At 46.1% G+C, this 18,251-nt stretch overlaps 3 protein-coding genes across 5 annotated transcripts in view; 1 reads left to right on the top strand and 2 right to left on the bottom strand.

The window, feature by feature from the left end:
- LOC134294681 (loricrin-like) overlaps nt 1-18,251 on the bottom strand; it is a 676,447-nt gene that overhangs the window by 205,482 nt on the left and 452,714 nt on the right. The gene's annotated exons all lie outside the window — the stretch shown is intronic.
- The window catches only part of LOC134294654 (zinc finger protein 658B-like), a 334,996-nt gene that overhangs the window by 45,648 nt on the left and 271,097 nt on the right, over nt 1-18,251 (top strand). The gene's annotated exons all lie outside the window — the stretch shown is intronic.
- The window catches only part of LOC134294687 (zinc finger and SCAN domain-containing protein 2-like), a 105,977-nt gene continuing 98,424 nt past the window's right edge, over nt 10,699-18,251 (bottom strand). The window contains exon 2 of one of the 2 annotated variants that reach the window (XM_062966281.1): nt 10,699-16,955. In XM_062966281.1, the coding sequence (XP_062822351.1) occupies nt 13,434-14,387 (954 nt within the window). In that variant the 5' untranslated portion in view covers nt 14,388-16,955 and the 3' untranslated portion in view covers nt 10,699-13,433. The remainder of the gene's footprint in view (nt 16,956-18,251) is intronic. The other variant, XM_062966282.1, reaches the window with a different exon arrangement.

Raw genomic sequence — 18,251 nt, 5'->3', positions numbered from 1 at the left:
GCAGGTCTAATCAGCCTGTTGTTTGGCTGCAATCCGTAAACTCCTGCGATTCTGTTCCCTGACTCCTCTGTCAGCACAATAGGATTCTCTCCTAGGGAACGGAGGCGAGGAATGCCCAAGGTCTGTTTTACTGAATTCTTGGGTACAAACATCAACATCCGGCAGGTGAAAAGACTCCGGCTCATGTTGAACCGGCGAAAACCCCATGTTTTCGTCTTCATCTGCCTTGATGGCACTAGGAACAGGACTACAAGGCCCATGAGGCATCACAACGACCAACTTTGCCTTGCCTTGTTATCCTAGCCTCGGACATTGAACCTGGGACTCTTGAAAGACCTTGCTCATTTCCCCACTCCAACTGCTTGGAAGTTTGAGTGTGTTTCGGTTGTTGTATTTAAAACTTTGAACTCTAATACTGGACATCTAACTTTATATTATTGGACTATATTTGACCTTTCCTAAAAGGACTATTGCTGGACTAAATACTCCGCTTATTTTTGTTTGACTCTTTTATTTCCTTAATAAAGATATTAGATTGTTTATTGGCCTCCGTGTCTGGTTCCCAGTGCTCTCGCAGCTTAGAGGCGTCACAACAGCATAAGCGAGCGAGTAGCTCTTGCCTCCTATGCAGTGGCTCCTGACGTCAGGATACAGCGTTCCCTTGCTTTTCGCGCCCTCGCTGTTTCACGTTTTTTTAAATAAACACTAAAATAATAGCATAAATCATAAATTAATATTATAAATCCCTCCTTCTACTTCCTTCCTAAGGAGAAGCCTCGGGAAGGGAGAGAAGAAGAGGCCGAAGCGGCTTTGTTTTCGCATCACAAGGCAGCGGCGGGAGTGCGCATGCGCATGCTTGAGAGGCGAGGAGGGGACAGAGACAACACAAATATAGCATCCCTACTTGGCGGATTTTCACTTTCCGCGCGTGGTCTTGGAACGTAACCCCGCGATAAGTGAGGGAAGACTGTAGCATAAGCGAGCAGGTAGCTCTTGCCTGCCACTCAGTGGCCACAGAGGGAATGGCACCCTCCACGGAGGCTCCTCCTCCTCCTCCGCCTTCTTCGGGCCTTTCTTGAGAGAGGGGAGGGGGGAGGGATACCTAGCCTGACCCTCCGCCCAAACTGCAAAGAATGACAGGAATCATAGAATCATAGAATAGTAGAGTTGGAAGAGACCTCATGGACCATCCAGTCCAACCCCCTGCTAAGAAGCAGGAAATCGCATTCAAAGCACCCCCGACAGATGGCCATCCAGCCTCTGCTTAAAAGCCTCCAAGGAAGGAGCCTCCACCACGGCCCCGGGGAGAGAGTTCCACTGTCGAACAGCCCTTCTCACTGTGAGGAAGTTCTTCCTGATGTTCAGGTGGAATCTCCTTTCCTGTAGTTTGAAGCCATTGTTCCGTGTCCTAGTCTGCAGGGCAGCAGAAAACAAGCTTGCTCCCTCCTCCCTATGACTTCCCTTCACGTATTTGTACATGGCTATCATGTCTCCTCTCAGCCTTCTCTTCTGCAGGATAAACATGCCCAGCTCTTTAAGCCGCTCCTCATAGGGCTTGTTCTCCAGACCCTTGATCATTTTAGTCGCCCTCCTCTGGACGCTTTCCAGCTTGTCAACATCTCCCTTCAACTGTGGTGCCCAAAATTGGACACATTATTCCAGGTGTGGTCTGACCAAGGCAGAATAGAGGGGAGCATAACTTCCCTGGATCTAGACGCTATTCCCCTATTGATGCAGGCCAGAATCCCATTGGCTTTTTTAGCAGCCGCATCACATTGTTGGCTCATGTTTAACTTGTTGTCCACAAGGACTCCAAGGTCTTTTTCGCACACACTGCTGTCAAGCCAGGCGTCCCCCATTCTGTATCTTTGATTTCCATTTTTTCTGCCGAAGTGAAGTATCTTGCATTTGTCCCTGTTGAACTTCATTTTGTTAGTTTCGGCCCATCTCTCTAGTCTGTCAAGATCGTTTTGAATTCTGCTCCTGTCTTCTGGAGTGTTAGCTATCCCTCCCAGTTTTGTGTCGTCTGCAAACTTGATGATCGTGCCTTCTAACCCTTCGTCTAAGTCGTTAATAAAGATGTTGAACAGAACTGGGCCCAGGACGGAGCCCTGCGGCACTCCACTTGTCACTTCTTTCCATGATGAAGACGACGCATTGGTGAGCACCCTTTGGGTTCGTTCGCTTAGCCAATTACAGATCCACCTAACCGTAGTTTTGTCTAGCCCACATTTTACTATTTTGTTTGCCAGAAGGTCGTGGGGGACTTTGTCGAAGGCCTTACTGAAATCCAGGTACGCTACATCCACAGCATTCCCTGTATCGACCCAACTCGTAACTCTATCGAAAAAAGAGATCAGATTAGTCTGGCATGACTTGTTTTTGGTAAATCCGTGTTGACTATTAGCAATGACCGCATTTGTTTCTAAGTGTTCGCAGACCACTTCCTTAATGATCTTTTCCAGAATTTTGCCTGGTATTGATGTGAGGCTGACCGGACGGTAATTGTTTGGGTCGTTCTTTTTTCCCTTCTTGAAGATAGGGACCACATTCGCCCTCCTCCAATCTGCTGGGACTTCTCCCGTTCTCCAAGAACTCTCGAAGATAATTGCCAGTGGTTCTGAAATAACTTCCGCTAGTTCCTTCAGTACTCTTGGGTGTAGCTGACAAGGGTCTCCATGGCGCCCCCTGCAGGCACGGAACAGCCATCCAGGGAGGGAGGGAGAGCTCCCTTGATGGGCAGGATGGGAAAGCCTTTGGAATAATATATAATAATAATAATAATAATAATAATAATAATAATAATATAACATTATAAAAAGAATGAGTCCCGGTGGTGAAGTGTGTTAAAGTACTGAGCTGCTGAACTTGCAGACCGAAAGGTCACAGGTTCAAATCCCAGGAGCGGAATGAGCACCCAGTGTAAGCTCCAGCTTCTGCCAACCTAGCATTTCAAAAACATGCCAATGTGAGTAGATCAATAGGTGCCACATAGGAAGGCCACATGACCTTGGAGGTGTCTATGGACAACACCGGCTCTTTGGTTTAGAAATGGAGATGAGCACCAACTCCCAGAGTTGGTCACGACTGGACTTAACATCAGGGGAAACCTTTACCTTTTACTATAAAAGAGTACAATAATATATAATAAAATATTATCATAAGTATTATATTATATCATAATTGTAATTTGACCCTCATCCAGGCCAACACAGCGGCCAGACACTGGTCCAGAATCTGAGGGGCTTCCTTGGATTTAGGTGGAAAAGAGTAGTAGAGATGGCGTAGAGATGGCACTGTACTCCAAAACTCTGGATAACCTCTCCCAGCGGTTTCATGTAGATGTTAAAAAGCATGGGGGACAGAATAGAACCTTGCGGGACCCCACAGGTCAATGGCCAGGGGTCCGAGCAGGTGCCCCCCAGCTTCACCAACTGGGAACAGCCCTCCAGAAAGGCTCTGCAGTACCCCCAAGGCCCATCCCAGAGAGCCGCCCCAGAAGGATACCATGGTCGATGGTATCGAAAGCCGCTGAGATGTCCAAGAGAACCAGCAGGGTCACACTCCCCCTGTCCAGCTCCCTGCGGAGGTCATCCACCAAGGCCACCCAAGCCGTCTCGGTACTGTAACCAGGCCTGAAGCCAGACTGACAGAAGTAGTTAGTTTCATGTGTAGTTGAAGCATTATATACAATTTCTGCCTTTTTTGTAATACTGCTTTTAATCTCTCTTTTTTGATTTTGATTTTTTTTGCCTTAAAGAGGGGGATTTATAAGGGACAAAACTGCTGAAACCGTCAACTTGTTTTGTTCTGAACCCAAAGGTTTCCTGTTCTTTGGCTGCCGAGTGTTCAGGGAAGAGTGAGGTCTGTGAGATCAGTGAGTAGAAAACATGACACAATTTAGATAATGGTTTGTGACACAACAACAACCCTTGTAGTAGTCAGTGGGATATTCTGTATGCCTTCTTTAATGTCAAGTAAGACAATTTCCCCTTATGTCTGGAGGCTCTGTCGAACTGGCTACGTGCTAGTAGACTGAAGGTGAACCCGGCAAAGACTGAGATTCTCTGGCATGGCCGCTTGACTGGTCTGACCCACTTGCTACCCACCTTCGATGGTGCAGCCCTATCTCCTTCGCCTACCGTTATGAGCCTGGGTGTCGTTTTAGATTCACAGCTGACAATGGAAGCTCAGGTCGCTGCTGCCAGCAAACAGGCCTTTTTCCACCTACGACAAGCGAGGCAACTGGCACCCTATCTATCTGATGAGGCTCTGGCAACGGTCATCCATGCCACGGTCACGTCTAGGCTGGACTATTGCAACGCCCTGTATGTTGGCCTTCCGATGTCCACGACCCGAAAGCTCCGTATTGTTCAGAATGCAGCAGCCAGGCTACTCACAAGAACACCCATGAAATGCCACATCACACCAGTGCTGCAGCATCTGCATTGGCTTCCAACTGATTACCGTGGTCTATATAAGATGCTAGTCCTGACCTTTAAAACTCTTTACGGCCAGGGCCCATCGTCCCTTAGGGACCGTCTCTCCTTCTCCCATCATCGGAGGTCGCAACGACCATCCCAACGAGACTTACTTTATGTACCGGGTCCTAGAGAAGTGCACTTGGAAAGGACCAGTCGCAGAGCTTTTTCTATTTCTGCCCCTGCCTTATGGAATGCCTTGCCGCCCCATATGAGAGCCATGCGTGAATTAGGGCCTTTGACCCTCGCACTCAAGACCTCGCTCTTTACTAGAGCTTTTAATCTAGGTTAATTTTATCAATATTTGTATGTATATATTTTTATCCTTTACAATTTTATCTTGTAAATCGCCTAGAGCATCGTGGATGGAGGGCAATTAATAAATAGTTAAATGATGATGATGATATTGTGCTCAGATACAAAGACGTATAAAGGAAACACCACAATGGATATAAAACAATGGGAAGCACGGGAAGCAGATTATGTGTGCTCACCACACCTCACACAGATAGGACCACATGTGCTATAAACATGGAAGATGTGATACATTCACACAAGATACAGGAATGGGATGTCTTTGTGTTACTACTGTTCAGCTAATGTTATGGTCTGATGGAAATATAATAGAACCCGATAAACAAACATTCGGTTGAAATGTAAATGTAACATAACTTTTGTTCAAGATGATGAAACTGGGAATTTGGTGTACGTGATGGAGAATGGAGACAGTGGAATAGACTTGAAGTTTAAAAAGTTATCCATAAATATAAGATAAGGAATTAATTGGGAAAAATTAAATATACTAGTAAAAACGAATCAGCAGGTGAAGAAACATTTGGAGAGTTATGAGGAAAGAAGTAAGAAAGGTTTTGTTAGGATCCAAGAGGTTGATGGAGAATGTCAGAGCGTGGCCGCAGAAGGAAGCAGCCCGACAGAACGTCACTGGTGTGATGAAATCAACGGATATTCACCCAAAGCGGCAGCAGCATGTTTACATCTATTGATGCACCCAGTAGTAAGGTGAGGGCTACAAGGAGGGACTGATCGATTTTCTGTATTTGAAAACAAATTGCAATACTTAGAAACGCAATTGTGAACTGTGATGTATGTTGACTATTGAGAGGGTTGATGGGCCAAAGTGCCTGCATTTCTATTCTATTTCTATTCTATTTCTGATTGCTTTTAATTATGCATTATTAAGGTGTCCGCTTCAACTTATTCTATTAAAGATGCAACCTGCCTTCTTCCAGAGGAGAGGCAAGTGTCCGTATGTCGCCACTATGTTTCCGGAACATCTTGTGGTTAATGTGGTTAAGCTACTTACTGGAACATAAGTGAACAACATGTTTTTCTACAAATGTTGTTCATGATAAAGGAAACACGCTTGCAACACTCTGTACTGCTCCAAAGAAATGAGGAACTTCTTAGTTGTAAACAAGGGCATTATATATTGAGCTTCATTTCAAATGTTCTTCACGGCGGTCACCTTTGATTTGTCCGTCCGTCTATACTGCAGTATAATAAAGGTACTTGTTTTAAACTCTGTTGGGCTCAGATTGGATCCATAGCGCTTTGACAAAGTTCCCGGTATTTAAATCTGTGTGAGTGGTTCGCTTTTCCGCTACATATAACTATATTAAACTGATTATATACATAGAATTGACACTGAATCAGACATGTGATACAATAAAGTAGTATTGATGTATCAAGGGTGTGTGTGTAAGAAACGGGAGTGTGTTTGTGTGGGTGCTTGTGAAGAAAGAAGAAACGGGCCTCAAAAGAAAACGGAGTTCACGCAAAGCGTGACATGGGTCGGACTTGGGCGGTGAAGAGTGAGGCTTGTCGGCTCCAACGGGATGGGAGGAAGGGGCTGCCGCAGAAAGGCCGGGGGAGATGGCCTGAGGAGACGGAGCGGCCGCTGGAAGGCCGGAGCTAGCCTCTTGCCCCCCGGGGCTGGTGTGACCCACTTGGATCGGGGGGGGGGGGGGGAGCTGCATTAAAGGGAGTGTGAGATCCTGCCCCCTCTCTTCCTCCGGAGCCTGCTTCTTCCCCCAAAATGCCTGCGAGTTGGTCCTCTCTCTCTCCTTCCTCCGTGCTGGTGCAGGCAGAAGCTACAGAGAGTAAGGGATTTAGAGCAAATTGTAAGGCTTGTCAGCTCCAACTGTGTTGGTGTGGGTTAGTCTTCTTTGAAAGAGAGCCCAGGCACACAAGGGCTGAAGATACCATACGGCTTTAATGTTCAGAATACAAGAGTCTGCTCCACTGCCCGTGTATATAGGCCTAGCTACAGTATCATCAGGAGCCTCCGGTGGCTCAGTGTGCTAAAGCGCTGAGCTGCTGAACTTGCAGACCAAAAGGTCCCAGGTTCAAATCCGGGGAGCGGAGTGAGCATCCGCTGTTAGCTCCAGCTTCTGCCAACCTAGCAGTTCGAAAACATGCAAATGTGAGTGGATCAATAGGTACCGCTCCGGCGGGAAAGTAGCGGCGTTCCATGCAGTCATGCCAGCCACATGACCTTGGAGGTGTCTACAGACAACGCCAGCTCTTCAGCTTAGAAATGGAGATGAGCACCAACCCCCAGAGTCGGACATGACTGGACTTAACGTTAAGGGAAACCTTTATCTTTACCGTATCATCAATCACTCTAGAGTCCCTTTCCCCCCACCTCAGGGCAATTGGGTTTTATGGCTGGTTCATGTGTCCTATCCTCCCTTTTGGCCCATGGCCAAGTGCTCTCCGTCAGTGCTCTGTGTCCGGAGATGGCATGAGATGGGGATCATGGCATCAGATTCAGATGAGTTGACTTGGGTTCATTTGAGTCAAGTTGGGTTCACTTGACTTGAGTTGGGTTCCGTTGAGTTGTCCAAGATTTGAGTTGGATTCTGATGAGTTGGGTTGGGTTCCGATGAGTTGTCTTGGGTTCCATTGAGTTGAGTTGGATTCTGATGAGTTGGGTTCCGATGAGTTGTCCAAGGCTTGAATTGTATCCAGTTGGGTGTAAGGCTTGTCAGCTCCAACTGAGTTGGTGTCGGTTAGTCTTCTTTTAAACAATACGCCAAGACACACAAGGGCTGGAGATACCTACGGCATTATTGTTCGGAATATGAGTCTGCTCTACTGCCCGTATATATAGGCTTAGCTACAGTATCAAATCACCCTGGAGTCCTGGCGCCTGGAGGTTGCCCATTCCCACCTTCCAGAGTCCCTTTTCCCCACCTCGGGGCAATTGAGTTTTATGGCTAGTTCGTATGTCCTGTCCTCCCTTTTGGCCCATGGTCATGTGCTCTGTGCCAGCGCTTTGTGTCCGGAGATGGCATGAGATGGGGATCACAACATGAAGCGAGGAACCAACAAGGCGTCTCTCACCTGGCAAGACGGAACGAGGGTCCAGTAAGGCGTATCTGAATAACAATGGACAATAAAGTGTGCAGGTGGGACCCCATAAGCCCTACAGCCTGAGAAGGAGAATGTTTTGAAACTATGCCATAAGAACGGAAAGAACAGCACGTTCCCAAATGCCAGCTGAAATCTTTTGGAACAGCACCCAATGTGCCCATCACCACCGGGACCCCTCGCACTGGTTTCTGCCAGAGTCTTTGAAGTTCAATCTTGAAGTCCTGAGAGCGGCTGAGTTTTTCCTGTTGTTTTTCGTCAATGTGACTGTCACCTGGGATGGCGACATCAATGATCCAAACCTTTTTCTTTTCCACAACTGTGATGTCTGGTGTGTTGTGTTCCAGAACTTTGTCAGACTGGATTCAGAAGTCCCACAGTATCTTTGCGTGCTCATTTTCCAATACTTTTGCAGGTTTGTGATCCGACCAGTTCTTTGCTGCTGGGAGGTGGAACTTGAGGCATAAGTTCCAATGAATCCTTTGGGCCACATAGTTGTGCCTCTGTTTGTAGTCTGTCTGTGCGATTTTCTTACAGCAACTGGGGATATGATCAATGGTTTCGTCGGTTTCCTTGCACAGTCTGCATTTTGGGTCATCAGCTGATTTTTCGATCTTGGCCTTAATTGCCTTTGTTCTGATGGCTTGCTCTTGGGCTGTCTTATTTTATTATGACACAGAAAACAAGGTAGACATGCTGGATTTTGTATAACAAAATCACAAGTCGAACACTTCCCAAGTGTCTAGGATTGTGTGATGTATTTTCGGATGATGCGCGCAGATCCCAGTAGGGTGGCCTTTTGCAGTTGGCAAATTGTAATTTTGTCAATGTCTATTGTTTCCAAATGCCGGCTGAGATCTTTTGGCATCTGATCTTCTAGGCAGATATAGCCGGTCAACATCACTGCGAGGGTGCAGTGAATGATGAATGGTCATGAGTTTTCTTGTTTTTCTGTCCAAATTGTCCTGTTGTTGTTGTTGTTGTTGTTATTATTATTATATAATTATATTATGATAATGGATTTCCTGTCCTGCCCTTCCTCTGGTCCTGGCCCATCAGTGGAGCTCTTCTTCCCTCCCTCCCTGGATGGCTGTTCCGTGCCTGCAGGGGGCGCCATGGAGACCTTTGTGATGCGCTGCAGCATCTCCCTCTGAAGGCCGTTCCCTTTGGAAGCTCACTTTCCTGTTCACAGCAGGAAGGAAGGAAGGCAGTCGCTGTCTCTCTCTCTGTTCTTGCTCCTTGCCCGTTGCTTTTGCAGCCTGTCGCTGTGTCGCCTGGTTTGGTCCACATCCCAGTGAGTCTTCTTCGCTCCTCGTGTGGGGAGGAGGAGAGGAGCAGAGGGACCTAGACGGGGGAGGGTGTCCCTCTTGGCTCTCTTGGACCTCTCAGGGGCCTTCAATATTGTGGACCACGGTCTCCTTCTGGGATGCCTCGTGGGAATGGGGCTTGGGGGCACCGCTTAGCAGTCCTTCCTGGAGGTGTTGTTGGGGGACACCTTCTCAGCCCCGCAGCCATTGCTTTGTGGGGTCCTGCAGGGTTCAGTCTCAATGACATGGCATTTGGGGGCCTGCTGACCCCTTTGGCTTTGCTCTCTAGGGACAAACGGGACTCTGACTCAGCCGGAGTGGTGACTGGGGTCGCGGCAGCCTTTGAGGCCTCTGTTGGAGGGACGCTCTTCAATGCGGAAATCGGCTCTGCCTTCTGGAATCAAGGCCTCACCTGGGAAGTGGTCAGAGTCCCAAACAAGAAACGGTATCATCATCATCATCGTTGTTGTAGTAGTATTTATTTATACTTAGAAGTCAACCCTTTGAACAAGTGATATTCACAAGCATTCATGTAATGGCACACAGGGAACTCAGCTGCTGGACTGAAGAACCATGTCTTTAAACTGCCGAGGATAAAGACATGCCACTACAAACATATACTCGGTTGGTAGCAGAGGATGGTTGTTTTGCTCTTGAAATTGCAGTTGCCCAAAAGACAAGACACTCTCTTGAAACCTCTTAGTTAAAATAGGCAGAGATCAAAAACAAAGTCTTCTTTGAAAAATAACATATCTTGTTTACTCACAAACATCTCGTATTAATCACCAATCAGGCACATTTCTGATTGAAGTTGGGTTACAGGTATGGTGTAGCTTCTCTGTGTTGAGTACACAGGGCATCACTCTGCATCAGGAGTCCATCGTGAAAGTATAGTTGTACTCACTGTGTAGTGGAATCAGTGGAGTCCGTTGAGACACGAAGCCAATGAAGCAGGCAGACAAGACACCTTGGGTTTCAAGGAGAGGCGCCCAGAGCAGTGTCCCTGTTGTCCACCCTCCGCCCCAAACAATCCTGGAGAACTTCATCTGGAGATCTCAAGATGCTCTGGACAGCTAGCTGGCTTCCCAGGATCTGTTTCCCGAGACAGGAGCCACCTCGGTCTGCCTCCTGGAGAGGAGTCCCATTGCGTCTTTAAGAGGAAGGCCTTTGTTTTGGGAGAAGCTTTGGTGGTTCCCGAAGGGAGGGGAAGGGGCCATGAGGAATCCTGACCCCCTTCTCCAAGATGGCCCCCGCAATGCCTCCTCCTCAGAACGAGGCCTCAAGGAGGAGCCATGAATGAGCAGCTTCCATCTGCACCAGGAGCAAGGCTTTTGTGATGCCAATGGCTTCCGATTGTCCTCTCCAGAGGAAGCCAAAGGCCCCGAATGTGACGTGGAAAATGCCCCCTGGGCTCATGTGAGGATGAAGTCGGGAAACATGAGATCCTAATGGAGTCTCAGAATCCGAAAGGGACCCCAAAGGGCATCTTGCCCAACCATGCAAGAACACACTGTTGGTTTGATTCATTTCTTTATTTAGATATACAAAAACAAAACAACATCATCATCAACAAGAGATTAAAAATGCTGTTTCTAGAATAATACTACTTTATCCTATATATAAAAAAAACCCAATTACTACATAACTACAATCTACATTATCTAATGTAAGGACCTGGCATTATCTGTCTGGTTGTTAAATTCTCTCTGTTTTCTACACCCGTTTAGGGAAAAGCAACCCTTGGTACGTCCTTTCTCGTATAGTATAACGAGAAACACACTTCTATGTATAACACACTTCTAGTCCCAGACAAACAGACAGTGATGGAGATTTGGAGGAACACAATCAATGGGCCCCGGTCTTTCTTAAGTGAGAGATTTCTCCTCAGTCAATGAGTAAGCCTCTTCATTCCCACAAACACACTTGTTTTCGTAAGCCAATCATTTTCTGACAGAATCACATTTTCGTAAGCCAATCATTTTCTGACAGAATCACATTTTCATAAGCCAATCATTTTCTGACAGAATCACATTTTCGTCAGCCAATCATTTTCTGAGTCTTTCCATCTTTAAGTGGAGGTCATTCTTGTTGCCGTCCTCACCTATAGCAATCTCCTCCCACATTTCCTATTAAGTTGTTCATCTCACATCCCAAGCAGATAAGAGTTCAGGTGTCATTTCAGATTCGACTTTAACCATTTCTTCTAAAATCATATGTATTTGTGCCCAGTATTTCTGGGCCTTTTTACCTGACCACCACACATGATAAAAGGTGCCCACCTTTCCCCCACTTTTCCAACAATCTAGAACTGTTGTTACAGATCTTCGCCATCCTTTCTAGTGTCAGGTATCATCTATGCATCATGTTATAAAAAGTATTTTTACTCAAGTGTAAATTCCACACTCTTTGTCCAGACCCTTTCCCATTGTTCCCTTTGTATTTGTTTACCAAAATGTTGTGCCCACTTTACCACACAATCTTTCACCTCCTCCATTTCATGTTTCAACAAAAGTTTATACAACTTAGCAATAACATGGTCATCTCCAGAGTCCAAAACAGTTTCAAGTAATATCAAAACTTATTATCAACAAGTTTTCATCCACTTTAAATGCTTACCAATGTAAGTTTCCGGAGGGTAGTTCCTCGTCTTTATTCTATGCTGATGATTATCCAGCGCCATAGTTGATGCTTCACTGACAGCCATCAGATGAACTTGTGGTGATCTCACAAAGGAGAGGCCTCCAGGCCACTGTATCCTCCCGTCCTGCTCAGGCTTTGCAAAGCCAAGGCAGCGGCCAAAGCGCCTTTGACCGAGTCCATCCAACTGTAAGACCCTTCTCTCTCGTGGCCATTACCGTCTTCACACCAGCATGATGCAGCACTTTGACTATTGACTCTGGAGACCAGCGTTTAAATCCCTGCTCAGCTACAGAATCTCTGACCTGACCTTGTCCCAGTCACACTCTCTCAGCTTTAGAAGCAGGCCAGGGGAAACTTCTCTCCCTAATTAATTAGCATTAACAAATCCACGAATAACGCTTGAAAGGCTCGGATGTTTAGTGGTTGAGATCAAGCTATTCTCGACTACCTCATCCAGGGCAGAAGCAGCATGGCTCTCAAGCTCCCTTTTCATTGCCCGGATCTTATGCCTCTGTCTCACTAAGCCCAAATGAGGAAAAATAATACCTTGCCTGACATTAACAAAGCCAACACCTTGACAAACTGTGGGCCTGTCACACTCACAATGGCCTTATTCTTCTCCTTTTGCTGTATGACTTCTAATGTCTTTGCCTAATAGAAAAGCCAACGGAACTTTGAAATCTTGCAGGGTATATTTTGGTGCCTTTATAGTAGGCCCAATAAACCCCGTTTGTGGATTTGGGGTGTTACTGTATTTCACTACCATAGTCAGCTGTGTGAACAACCCTGGGATATATGCTTGTGTAAATAAAGCCGAGTAGCTGTGCTGGCGAGCTCAACTGAAGGGTTGCTACTCAATTTATTGCTAAGCCAGCACAAATTGAGAACGGGATAATTCATGTGAGATAGGCAGAGGAGGATTTATATAATCCCGGCTGGCAGGCAGAAGTTCTGGGGATGTCTCCTTTCTGCATCACTGACAGGATAACAATCAACTCCAGAGCTATGCGGCCAACCTTAAAGGCAAAATAAATTGGGCAGTAAACTCCACATGGTCTAAAATCACATCTATCTGCCACTCCAGTCTCAGAATTTTTAACCTATCTAAATTTGCCACCTTTTAGAAAATATTTTTAAGTAAAAACAATAATATTGCATAAAAGAGAAATTATATAATGTATGATGCTAAACTTATGTGGCTAACTAACTAGCTACTACAACAAAGAACAAAGCTAAATTAGAAACAAATATCAACAAAACACATACCTACATAGACACAAACTACACCAACAAACAAAAAATAGACAAGAATGGATCTATTTCTATAAACTTCATACTCTCTATTCATTGTTTTTTTTTATACCGTATGATTCTACTCCATGTAGACAATCCTATACAAGCACACTTCTGCCTTTGGTAGCACTTATTCTCATTCATAAATCTGACACTTGACATATGCCCCTATTGTTGTCATGGAAAGTCCTGTGATGTGAACGTAGATTTACATTGTAAGTGAAGGCTTTTCAACACTCCAGGCATGTATAAGGTTTCTCCCAGTGTGCATCCTTTGATGTGTATGTAGACGTGGTTCCTGAGTGAAGATCTGTCCACACTAAAGGCATGTATATGGTTTCTCCCCAGTGTGAGTCCTTTGATGTTTACGTAGATTTGAACTATAAGTGAAGCTCTGTCCACACTCCAGGCATTTATAAGGTTTCTCCCCAGTGTGAGTCCTTTGATGGGAACGTAGGCTTGAACTACGAGTGAAGCTCTGTCCACACTCCAGGCATTTATAGGGTTTCTCCCCAGTGTGAGTCCTTTGATGGGAACGTAGGCCTGAACTACGAGTGAAGCTCTGTCCACACTCCAGGCATTTATAGGGTTTCTCCCCAGTGTGGGTCCTTTCATGTGAACGCAGAACTGAACTACGAGTGAAGCTCTGTCCACACTCCAGACATTTATAGGGTTTCTCCCCAGTGTGAGTCCTTTGATGTTTACGTAGATCTGAACTATGAGTGAAGCTCTGTCCGCACTCCAGGCATTTATAGGGTTTCTCCCTAGTGTGAGTCCTTTGATGTGAACGTAGGCTTGAACTATGAGTGAAGCTCTGCCCACACTCAAGACATGTATAGAGTTTCTCCCCAGTGTGAGTCCTTTGATGTCTACGTAGGCCTGAACGATCAGTGAAGCTCTGTCCACACTCCAAGCATTTATAGGGTTTCTCCCCAGTGTGAGTTCTTTGATGTGAACGTAGGCCTGAACTACGAGTGAAGGTCTGTCCACACTCCAGACATGTATAGGGTTTCTCCCCAGTGTGAGTCCTTTGATGTTTACGTAGACCTGAACTTTGAGTGAAGCTCTGTCCACACTCCAGGCATTTATAGGGTTTCTCCCCAGTGTGAGTCCTTTGATGTTGACGTAGGCCTGAACGATGAGTGAAGCTCTGTCCACACTCCAGGCATTCAAAGGGTTTCTCCCCAGTGTGAGTCTTTTCATGTCGTAGCAGATTGCTCCTCCAACTGAAGCTCTTTCCACACTCAAGACATGTAAAGGGTTTCTCCTCCATGTTGACAGTTATGTGTATGATTGACTGTGATACAGACACGTGAGTGTTACCTTTTTCTTTTTAATCAAAATTGAGTTCCACAAGATTGGCACCTAGAGAGAAGTTGAGAAGTTATTCATTATTGCGAAGTTATTCATAACACCACCATCTCCCCGAAGGGACTCGGAGTGGCTCACAAAAGCACACAATTGTGCAGAACACACAAGACGCAGCAAAAGACATAACAAATAAAGCAATAACAATCAATAATTCCACAAAACAATAATTCCATTGAATAACATACAACCCAACCGATTAAAATTCAACACTGCAGCAAAGCTGCGGGTACAACAGGCTGTGAACTGTCTCAGTCCATAAAGTACTAACAGAATCAATCCCTAAGGCCTCAGGTTGAGTGAGGAAGGTGCTAATCCTGGTTCAAAGGCTTGTTCAAAAAACCGTGTTTTCAGTTGTGCCCAGAAAGCTTGAAGAGAAGGGGGAACCTGATCTCCTTCAGGAGGGCATTCCAAAGCCACGGGGCCACCACCGAGAAGGAAGCCCCCCCCCCATCGCAGTCTCTCTCTCGCTCTCGTCCCCACCAACCCTACTTGAGACAGTGGCAGACCGAGAGGAGGGCCTCATAGAATCATAGAATAGTAGAGTTGGAAGAGACCTCATGGGCCATCCAGGCCAACCCCATTCTGCCAAGAAGCAGGAAATCGCATTCAAAGCACCCCCGACAGATGGCCATTCAGCCTCTGTTTAAAAGCTTCCAAAGAAGGAGCCTCCACCACAGTCTGGGGGAGAGAGTTCCACTGCCGAACAGCCCTTCTCACAGTGAGGAAGTTCTTCCTAATGTTCAAGTGGAATCTCCTTTCCTGTAGTTTGAAGCCATTGTTCCGCGTCCTAGTCTCCAGGGCAGCAGAAAACAAGCTTGCTCCCTCCTCCCTAGGACTTCCCTTCACATATTTGTACATGGCTATCATGTCTCCTCTCAGCCTTCTCTTCTGCAGGCTAAACATGCCCAGTTCTTTAAGCCTCTCCTCATGGGGCTTGTTCTCCAGACCTTTGATTATTTTAGTTGCCCTCCTCTGGACACATTCCAGCTTGTCAACATCTCCCTTCAACTGTGGTGCCCAGAATTGGACACAGTATTCCAGGTGTGGTCTGACCACAAAGGCAGAATAGAGGGGGAGCATAACTTCCCTGGATCTAGACGCTATTCCCCTATTGATGCAGGACAGAATCCCATTGGCTTTTTTAGCAGCCGCATCACATTGCTGGCTCATGTTTAACTTGTTGTCCACGAGGACTCCAAGGTCTTTTTCGCACACACTGCTGTCAAGCCAGGCATCCCCCATTCTGTATCTTTGCATTCCATTTTTTTCTGCCGAAATGAAGTATCTTGCATTTATCCCTGTTGAACTTCATTTTGTTAGTTTCGGCCCATCTCTCTAGTCTGTCAAGATCGTTTTGAATTCTGCTCCTGTCTTCTGGAGTGTTAGCTATCCCTCCCAGTTTTGTGTCGTCTGCAAACTTGATGATTGTGCCTTCTAACCCTTCGTCTAAGTCGTTAATAAAGATGTTGAACAGAACTGGGCCCAGACGGAGCCCTGCGGCACTCCACTTGTCACTTCTTTCCATGATGAAGACGACGCATTGGTGAGCACCCTTTGGGTTCGTTCGCTTAGCCAATTACAGATCCACCTAACCGTAGTTTTGTCTAGCCCACATTTTACTAGTTTGTTTGCCAGAAGGTCGTGGGGGACTTTGTCGAAGGCCTTACTGAAATCCAGGTACGCTACATCCACGGCATTCCCTGTATCGACCCAACTCGTAACTCTATCGAAAAAAGAGATCAGATTAGTCTGGCATGACTTGTTTTTGGTAAATCCATGGTGAGTATTAGCAATGACCGCATTTGTTTCTAAGTGTTTGCAGACCACTTCCTTAATGATCATTTCCAGAATCTTGCCTGGTATCGATGTGAGGCTGACCGGACGGTAATCTGCCTCCCTGGCAGATCTTAAAGTTTGCGACCGTTCATAAAAGGAGATGCGGTCCTGAAGAGAGGTTGGACCCCAAATGTATAGGGCTTTCTAGGTAACCACCTGCACCTTGAATTGGGCGCGGAAACTTGTTGGAAGCCAGTGGAGCTGTCTGAATAGGGGCGCGGGATGGTCCCTGTAACCAGCCCCAGTTAGTTATTAAAAAGCTTTTGGAAATTTGGAAAGAACGCAAAATAAAACTGAGGCTAGGGATTATTATTATCTCCTTTAACACCAGTATTAACATTAGAAAATTCCGCAATAAATGTTTTAAAAGAATTAAGACGGAAGAGTTTCTAAAAAAGAGGGAGAATGGAAATGAGAGACTGGGGTTTAAAGAGGGTGATAAAGAGAGACACAACCAAAAATCTCTTTGCAGGAAGGAAGGGAGAGAAGAGCTTATATTATTACTATTATTACATTATATCAGTTATAATACCATATTATAACATCATCATCATCATTATTATAATACTATTATTGTATGTCATTATTATAATATTATAAGTCAGCTCCAGGTCCACCCCCAATTCTTGGGGACCTTCCTCACTCAACACCCAACATCCAAACATCCGGGCAACGTCCCCTGGACCCCTCCTTGCAGGCAGGCGGCCCATTCCCTCACATCAGGAGACATTTCCAGGGTGCCCAGATCCATCATTATTTGGAATCGACAATGTTCTCTGGATGCAGGTGAACTACAACTCCCAAACTCAAGGTCAAGGCCCACCAAACCCTTCCAGCATTTCCTGTTGGTCATGGGAGTTCTGTGTGCCAAGTTTGGTCCAACTCCATAGTTGGTGGAGTTCAGAATGCTCTTTGATTGTAGGTGAATGATAAATCCCAGCAACTACGACTTCCAAATGACAAATCAATCCCACACCCGCAACCCCACCAGTATTCAAATTTGAGTGCTTTGGGTATTTGTGCCATATTTGGTCCAGTGAATGAGAATACATGCTGCATATCAGATATTTACATTATGATTCACAACAGTAGAGAAATCATACCGTGTTTCCCCGAAAATAAGACAGTGTCTTATATTAAATTTTGCTCCCGAAGATGCTCTAGGTCTTATTTTCAGGGGATGTCTTATTTTTCCATGAAGAAGAATTCACATTTATTGTTGAACAAAAAAATGACAAACTGAATCCTATCAAGAATTTCTTGTTACTACCAATATTTCCATGTACAACACTTTATGGTACGTACATTTACCGATCCTGCATGCTTTGGTGTTCTGCTAGGTGGTCATGCTTCCAAACAAAAACTTTGCTAGGTCTTACTTTCCGGGGAGGCCTTATATTTAGCAATTCAGCAAAACCTCTACTAGGTCTTATTTTCTGAAGATGTCTTATTTTAGGGGAAACAGGGTAGTTATGAAGGGGCAACGAAAATAATGTTATGGTTGGGGGTCACCACAACATGAGCAACACCTCTATTAAGGGGTCACAGCATCAGGAAGGTTGAGAACCACTGGCTGAAAGAGAAGCGGGGTCTGTTGAGTCCCCGGAAAAGAAGGTCGAGAGGAGGGGGCTGGAGAGGAGCCATGTGTGAACATGGGGAAGGAGGCCCCAAGGAAGAGGGAGGGGGCTTCCTTTCTGCTGCCCTGGAGACGAGGCCTCAGCGGAGCCGTGGGTTCCAAGGACAGGGAAGGAGATCCACCTGAACCTCAGGAAGGGCTGCTCAGTGGTGGGAGGCTCCTTCTTTGGAGGTTCTTAAGCAGTGGCTGGGTGGCCATCTGTCAGGGCTGCTTTCGTGGTGCTTCTCCTGCCTGCCTGCCTGGAAGAAAGAAAGGAGGGGGCCAGGCAGGGTGGCCCTTTTGTGGGTTCCTCCC

Source organism: Anolis carolinensis, unplaced genomic scaffold, assembly GCF_035594765.1.
Source record: "Anolis carolinensis isolate JA03-04 unplaced genomic scaffold, rAnoCar3.1.pri scaffold_18, whole genome shotgun sequence".
Lineage (NCBI taxonomy): Eukaryota > Metazoa > Chordata > Lepidosauria > Squamata > Dactyloidae > Anolis > Anolis carolinensis.
Note: the sequence above shows the minus strand (reverse complement) of the source record. Positions and strands in the feature narration are given on the sequence as shown.